Source organism: Chrysochloris asiatica, unplaced genomic scaffold, assembly GCF_000296735.1.
Source record: "Chrysochloris asiatica unplaced genomic scaffold, ChrAsi1.0 scaffold00125, whole genome shotgun sequence".
NCBI lineage: Eukaryota > Metazoa > Chordata > Mammalia > Afrosoricida > Chrysochloridae > Chrysochloris > Chrysochloris asiatica.
This window is the reverse complement of record NW_006408643.1, coordinates 9,376,006-9,384,493: the sequence shown is the minus strand read 5'-3', so window position 1 is coordinate 9,384,493 and position 8,488 is coordinate 9,376,006. Positions and strand designations below refer to the sequence as shown.

Sequence of the window (8,488 nt, the reverse complement as noted above, 5' to 3'; positions counted from 1 at the left end):
CTAACGAGATGGATTGGCCAGGTGGCATCATTGATGGACTCAAGTGTGGCAGCGGTAGTGAGGTTGGCCCAGGATTGGACATTGTTTTGTTTTGCTGTGCGTGGGGTTGCTATGAGTCATTTCCGGGCTGCCATCTTGTTTGTTCTCCTCTTTTACTTTTTGCTACTTCCTGAAGTGAGTAGGGACTGTATGACCTTTCTTTTAATTTTCCTATGTCCTGACATGAGTAAGAAGAATGCATGCCTTAGAAATTTGAATTAGCCAACATTGTAAGGAAAAAGACTGCAGGAGAAGCTCTAGCAAATGGGGTAGAGACAGCCTTCAGACTTGCTTAAGGTACCCTCTCAACACAGGAACACATGAACAGGTATGTAAGCTTGCTGATGACCATATTGGTATATGGGTGAGTGACAGAGGGGGGAAACAGCAATGGAGAAATGGGCTGAGTTCAAACACATTCCATAGACTCCCATTGACCTGGAGTTGTGAGAGAGAAGAGGAAGAGCTGGTTGGTCCAAAGTTTGATGAGACCTAGGAACACTTGAGCCCATGGACAAGTACATAGCCACAGAAAGTTAGAGCTGAGAGTGAAGCTTCCAGTTGAAATGGATTTGTAGAAGCACACAAGAACACCCAAAGTTGCAGATAGTACCCACATGACCTAGCTTTGATGACTTCATAATAAGAACTTGACTAGAGGAAGGAAAAATAATAATAATAAAAAATAAAAGAATAAAATAATTTTTGATAAAGGAAACAAGAGTAAATTGCTACAATTTGATGCACTTGACTTATACTCATTAAGGTCGTAACTCTAAATACCATCGGAGAGGGAAGGAGTCTTCACATCAAGGATCGATGCTATCCCCTCTGGACAAAGGGCAAATAGGGATGGGAAACTTAGACATTGGCTACCTAAAATGAGGCGGCGATAAAGGCACAAAGTGACTTGCTTACAAGGTTTCAAGGGCAAATTTAGTTTAATAGTGCGTGTGGGAAGAACAAGTCGCCACTGATAGTTTTCATCTTGTCAAGATGGGTCTGGTGAAAAGAGATGGGAATAGGATTCTTATGATTCAATAATAACTGTTATCATGAATGGTTGTGACTGCCACAATTGTAAAGGTAGAAGTTTTGTAACAAAAACCGGGGAGTAGTTAATCTCATGAGGGATCTGTACATATACCTAGAGGCAGATGTTCGAACAGAACATGGGAACAATGAATGGCTTAAAATTAGTAAAGGTGTGTGGCGGGGTTGTATTCTTTCACCATACTTATTCAGCTTGTCTGCTGAACAGATAATCTGAGAAACTGGGTTATATGAAGAAAAACATGGCATCAGGATTGGAGGATGACTCATTAACAACCAGTGATCTGCAGATGAAACAAACTTGCTTGCTGAAAGTGAAGAGGGCTTAAAATATATGCTGATGAAGATCAAAGGGCACAGCCTTTGATATGGGTTTCATCTCAATGTGAAGAAAACAAAAATCTTCACCACTGGACCAATAAACTACATTCTTGTTGTCGTTATGTGCCGTGGAGTTGGTTCTGACTCATAGCGACCCTGTACAGGGTTTCCTAGGCTGTAAACCTTTACGGGAGCAGACTGCCTCATCTTTCTCCTGCTGGTAGTTTCGAACTGCTGACCTTGCAGCTCACAGCCCGATTCGTAACCACTACGCTACCAGAGCTCCTTAAACAACATTCTTATCAATGGAAAAAAATTGAAGTTGTCAAGGACTTCATTCTTCTTGGTTCATCTATCAGCACTCAAAGAAGCAGCAGTCAAGAAATCAAAAGACGTATTGCAGTAGGCAAATCTGCTGCACAAGACCTTTTGAAAGTGTTGAAGATCAAAGATGTCAGTTTGAGGACTAAGGTGTGCCTGACCTAAGCCATGGTGTTTTCAATAACTTCATATGCATGTGAAAGCTGGACAGTGAATAAGGAAGACTGTAGAAGAATTGATGCTTTTGAGTTATGGTGTTGGAGGAGAATATTGAAAGTGCCGTGGGCTGCCAAAAGAACCAACAGATCTGTGTTGAAAGAAGTGCAACCAGAGTGCTCTTTTTGGAAGCCAGGATGGCCAAACTTTGTCTCTCATACTTTGGACACATTGTCCTGAGGTACCAGTCATCGGAGAAGGATCTCATGTTTGCTAATGTGGAGGAGGGTCAGAGAAAAAGAGGAAGACACTCAGCAAGATGGATTCGCAAAGTGGCAGGATCAATGCACTCAAGAGTGGCAACCATAGTGAGATTGGCCCAGGAATGGGCAGTGTTTAGGTTTGTTGTGCATAGAGTTGATATGGGTCGGTAACAACTCGATGGCACCTAACAACAGCAACAGTTAAACTTACAATCCAGAAAGAAAAGATCCTAAGACCATCAAAGAATAGAACAAGCGGAATGCAACACCTTATCCAGAGAAGCAGCAATATCAGAGATGGAGGTAGAGATTGGGACCTGGAGAGAGGGAGCACCTGAGGACTGTGGAATCATGGTAAGAGAGGGACTAAAGGCTGGTTGGTGGCCAGGAGGCAGACTTGCAGAATGTGGTCTTTGCTGATATAAATTATTATACATGCTTGAGTGTTTAAAAACAAAACAGATAAAGTGAATAGAAATATTGTTAACTGATGGTACATAGAGGGGATTCTAATCATTGTAGTGAAAAAAGGTGTATGATTTGTTGAATATAAATTCTGCCCTGTAAAATTCCACTCAATCCACAACAAAAACCTTACAGATTTTTTAAAGACTTCCATCATGGATAAAACACGAGGGGACTGCCTGCTTGGTGTACTTGCTGGCTTGTTCTGTACAGATATGCGTGTGCTCCCTTCTACAGAAGTAAATTTTGCCTTCCCTAGGTAATTTATTCTTACCAAGTGTCTTGTTGTGCGACATAGGGGTTGATTTCTAACACAGGGAAAGATGGGAGATATACCAGACAAACCTTGAAACAAAACCCAATGAAATGAAAGTCAACGTAACAGAAATAGGACAATTCTACATAATGGCTATTATTTATTGGTAAATGGAGAAATTCTCTAAAGAACTTGCAATTTACTTTAAAAGGAAAGACTGAAAATTCAAACTTTATCTGCTTCAAAAATACGTGAGAAATCTCTGAGGACTGGTATCTGCGTTGTAGGCTATATACCTAATTAAGTAAACAGGCAATTCTCTAGGCTTCAAATCCACACAAAACAGCCCAAATCAAAACCCAGGAGAAGGAACTGGATCTCAGGGTCATGGTGGTAGGGTAAAGGGGACCCTCTGTGTGAGGACACATTCCACATTTCCGGTTCTCACACGGGTACCCTGAAGTTTCTCAACGCGCATCTCAGGAAGCGGAAGTGGCGTCTCTGCTCCGTTACACAGTCCCCCGCGCACCGTTTTCCATGGTTGCTTCCATGAGAATTCTCCGTGTTTCTCTCTTTCAGTGGCGGCAGCAAGGAGGCCCCTGTCGGGACCGCAGGTAGTTGTTCCGGCTCTCCTGCTCCGGGCCGGCCTCTTCTTCGTCCCGTGGCTGCTCCCGAACCAAGGCATCTCCTGGAGCCGAGCTGGCCTGACTCGGCCCGGAGGGGGCTGGCTGTGTCTCGGTGCATTCCCAGGTAATGTCCTGTGCGTCCTCCAGGGACACGGTGCATCGTAGATGGGCAGAGTCAGGGCCTCCGGGACGTCCTGTCTCGGCGTCTCCCCTGAGTCCGGACAGCTGGCTCCAGCCCCTCCAGTCCCTGCTCCCAGGGCTCCCTGTCCTTTCCCGGGCTGCTTCAGGGCAGGACTTTCATGAAGTAGTGCTGGGCATGCGCAGTCAGGTCCTGCTGGGATCAGCCGCTTCCCAGGTGTTGAAGACATGTGGTTCATGTGAATATTGGGAGTTGGAGGAGTATGCGAATTTAGAACCGGATAATCATGAATTTGGGAGGAAAACAGTAAGCGGCAAACTTAAGGACTTGTTTTCAGTGTAAGGCAGATCAGAGACAGCACGGCCAATCCCAGTTCATCTGATGTAAAATGTGGAGTGAGTGCACAGTCTAAAGGCAGGGGATGAAGGGTTTGTAGAGACCTCACACCCAGTGTTTGTTCAGGATCTGAAGGGTCCACTGAGGCCGAATCTGTGGGATTGGATGCCAGTGGTTGAACCACCATTTCTGCAGCAAGAAGCCCCACTGTTCCCTAGAAATCAGCCCGGATGAAGGGCTGAAGGTGGAGAACCTGCCACACTCTCTTTCCTCAACACTGTCTTCTCCCCTCCTTCTCCCATTTCAGGTCAGAGCCCACCACAGGGAGAAGGACTCCAGTCTAGGCAGCTGGGACTGAGGGCGACCGTTTCACACAGCCATGGACTCAAAAGTAAGAATTTCAAAAGCTGTGACTGTCAGTTCAGTGTGCACCACACATTCATCTGCCTTCAGGCTGCTTAGTGTCTTGTTTCTACTGCCATCCCTGTGACGTGGGTTTAGAGGAGACAAAAAATTCAACTTTGAGAAATGAACCGGAAATGAGAGTAGCATAGAATTGAGTATTTCTTGTAAAAAGCAGATTTGGTTTTATTTGATTTGGTTGGGGAGCACCTCTGTGCTCTGTGTTTATTTTATGAAGGAGTGGGTGGCTGAACAGGCCTAGTAACTAAATCTCCAGACCCTGCTCCACTAAGACCTTCTTCTCTCTCTCTCTGTGGTTTTACACCTGGCATGCCTGGGTCACTTGGCTTATTTGACTTTCAGGGTCTTATGTGATCACATGTACTTAACATCTCACCTTGTATTTTGGGCTCAGTGCTGTTTGACAGAGTCCAGAGTTTGAGGATGGAGCCGCTGTTTTTGAGGAGGTTAAGCCCCAGGTCCTCCAGATTGATCCTGTCCTGTCACAGTGGTCTTCCCTTAGACACTAGGACCTTTTCTCTGCAGTTCTACAACCAGAGTACCATCCTTATGTGGTGTGATGGATCAGAGAATGTGAGAGGGGATTGTTAGGGGAAGAAGTCGGCTTGTATCATGTGTAAGGTCTCTGACACCATCACTGTAGAGAAGGTTAGTGGTAGCATTAACGAGTGAGATTTAGAATTGGAACTACGGGTAGGTCTAGGCTAGGCTCTTCAGTCACATCGACCCTGTGTAGGGTTTCCAAGGAGCAGGATCGCTGATTTTAGAGATAAGCAGGGTAAACCTTTTATGGTATCCACACCAGTGTGCACAAATACACAGACACATTGCAAATGAATATATGTTTTAAACCTTTATTGTAATTTCAATGACAGCGTACAACAAGGCCACTATCTTTGCATTCAGTAATCATACCTTTTCTTTCATGTGAGTAATTACCATCCTTTCCATGCAACAACAGTTATCCCACTTTCTCCTTCTAGTTCCTAATTGCACCCACCTTCCCGTCCCTTCTCAACGTTGTCGGCCCTAGAAAAATGCCCTTTGCTTTTCAATGATTGCTGATTCCATGGTGAATACACCTTACTCATGTTGGCCTCCTGTATACACCTATCTTTTGCATGACTATAAATTGGATCTCTAGGGTGCATACCTTTCCAGATGTGTAGGGTGGTCAAGGGCCATGGTCTCAGGTACCTCTATTATCTTTCTAATTAGAATACCCGGCAGTTTGTTTTTTAAATATAATTTGGGTTTGTTCCACATATTCTCCTACTCTATCTGGGACTACTCGATTCACAATAAAAAGTTAGAAAAAATGGAAAAAGTGTAAGATCAGTGTATGAAGGAGGAATTGTCACAAAGTACTGATCCACGAGCCAGATTTACACACGCTCTCTCTAGAATAAACATGCTCCTGTATGAGCTGAAAGCCGAGTATCAATACTTCTTTACTTACCCCTGAGGAGAGCACTAAGACTGGAATTGTTGGTAATGCTGTTGAGTCAGTTCTGATGCATCGTGACCAAGTACAGTGTCCAAGGAGCAGGATATATTTGGAGGACTAAGTTTAGTATATTATAATTATTGTTAAATCTATGGACTAAGACACCTCTCATCAGGAGGTAAATGCACGCAGGAAAAGACAAGTCTCACATCCACTTTATGTTGTCTCTATATACATCCTCAGTTGCCCTTGGCTGTGTCAACCATCCTTTTGCATATAGTAGGGATTGTGGTGCCTTGTTATACATAATATTTTTTCTGTTTTAGGATTCTGTGAGATATGCAGATGTGGCCGTGGAATTTACCCAGGAGGAGTGGAGTTTGCTGAATTTTTCTCAAAGGAAACTTTACAGAGATGTGATGTTGGAAATCTTAAGTTATCTGGACTCAGGTAAGGATTCTTTCATTTTTCTGATTTTTCCCTCTATTTTTAGATAACATTATTCTATTAAACTTATAGGTTTGTGTTCAGGCAAGGAAAGACTTCAGGATTCAGACAAGTGTTTTCACTGACCTCATGGAGTCAGACTAGTAGATTGCTGCTAAAAGTTAACACCTTATGTGTGAAACTCTCTATTTTTCTTGTACTGAAAGCTCTGAGGTTCTGTAAGTGTTGTAAGTGAAAACATTGATTATGATGGTTAGTGTTTGGGCAAAGAAAGATGTGGTTTGGAACCTCATTAGTGTTTTATTGTGCATATTAGTAATTTGACATGATTATCTTTATGTATCGAAACCAGTGTTCATCTGCATGAGGATGAAATTAAAGTTGGTGTATGTTCAGGTGTGGTGCTGTAGGACAAGCACTGGACCACAGGGTCTGTTTGAACCGTAAGGTCAGTGGTTCTAACTCACCAGCCTCTCCTCATAAATGCAATACACAGTCACTGTGAGTCAGAACCGACTCGACAACAGTTAACCACCACAAACATGATGAGAAGGTTAAGAAGTCCCAAATGTGCAAATTGTTAATACTACTGTAGCACTCCCTCAGCTGTGATGTCACCTTCTGCTCCTCCCCTCAGGGTCTCCCTCTTGTATTAGGGTTTCTTAATTTGCTGCCATTTCTCACAGAACTCACAAAGTGTCCATGAACGGACTCCTGCGATTTGGGGCCTGTTAGGTCCCCAATCCATGTGTCAGATGTCAGTGTGGAGGACTCTCCTCTCAGGGCAGGTCACATGATAGACTGTTGACTCACAACATTGTAGAAGCTGGCAAATCATGTCAGATGATAGGCTACCAAATCTGAAACGCCAGAGAGAAGTTTAAGAGTCAGATTCAGAATCCAGGGCAAAGGATTCCGATATATCGGACTTTGAAACAGTGTTCCTACATGCTGGAAACAGACCACATCTCATGGAAACTGTGGGTGGTAACTTGATCCACACAGTGTAGTAAGGGAGCATCTCAAGGCATCTCCTACCTTAACCCTGTCTCATGAACATAATGGAAAACTCACTCCAAAGTGGGAGCATAAACACAGGCATAGATCTAGGAATCACACAGCTTCACAGTATTGAGGACTAGTCTTGTTGTTACGTGCCGTGGAGTCGGTTCCGACTCCTTGCGACCCTACGTGGGGTTTCTGAGGCTGTAAATCTTTATGGTAGCAGAATGCCTCATCTTTCTCCTGCGGAGCAGCTGGCAGTTTCGAACTGTTGATCATAAAGATTAGCAGCCCGATTTGTAACCACTACGCTACCAGAGCTAGAAGGTCTATATAAACGAGTTAACGGTACCACAACATCTGGAGACCCTGAAAACCAACAGAGTGGTCCAATATCAATAAAATTGATGCATGATCTGTTCCCATGATCTGCATTCCTTGATGAGCACCCTGTCACCCACTAATTTAATCCTTCGAAGGAAGTGAAAGATCTGAGAGTGGAGATAGCATTTGTCAAGAGCCTTTGTGTTGAGGAACACACAGGCAAGAATCCTTTGAAGTCTAAGACCTGCTAGGATGGAAGACATTTGAAAAAATCAAGTAGAAATTGTCTCCTTTTCTTTGATGTCAAAGAGTTAGAAGTCTCCTTTGTTTGGCTGAAACAGTGCTTTGTTTATCCAAGGTCTCTTTTTGTCTCCATATAAAGTTCATAATCATTTTTTCCATCTCTTTAAACAATGATATTGAATTCTAGATAGGAATTGCATTATATCTGTAGATTGCTTTGTGTGTTTTTTATAATTCTGCAATTTTAACTCTTCCTATCCAAAAGAATAAGGAGCTCTGTCTGGTAGCATAGTGGTTACGAATGGGGCTGCAAACCGCAAGGTCAGCAGTTCAAAACTGCCAGCTGTTCTGCAGGAGAAAGATGAGGCTCTCTGTTCCTGTAAAGATTTACAGCCTCGGAAACCCTATACAGGGTCGTTATGAGTCAGAACTGACTCCACGGCACGTAACAACAACAACAACAATCCAAAAGGATGGTATAGTCTTCCATTTCTATGAACCGCTTTCATTTTCTTGTAATAGTGTTTTTTTTAAGGTTTTTACTGTGGATTGAGTGAAAGTTTACAGGATATATCATCAGTTTTACATTCAACAAATCGTATACCTTGTTTCATTACATTGATTATA

At 43.2% G+C, this 8,488-nt stretch overlaps 1 protein-coding gene across 1 annotated transcript in view; it reads left to right on the top strand.

Moving 5' to 3' along the window:
* Positions 1-3,816: 3,816 nt before the first annotated feature.
* LOC102816510 (zinc finger protein 420-like) overlaps positions 3,817-8,488 on the top strand; it is a 13,051-nt gene continuing 8,379 nt past the window's right edge. The window contains exons 1-2 of the mRNA XM_006869082.1: positions 3,817-3,945; positions 6,172-6,295. Coding sequence (XP_006869144.1) covers positions 3,817-3,945; positions 6,172-6,295 — 253 coding nt within the window. The remainder of the gene's footprint in view (positions 3,946-6,171; positions 6,296-8,488) is intronic.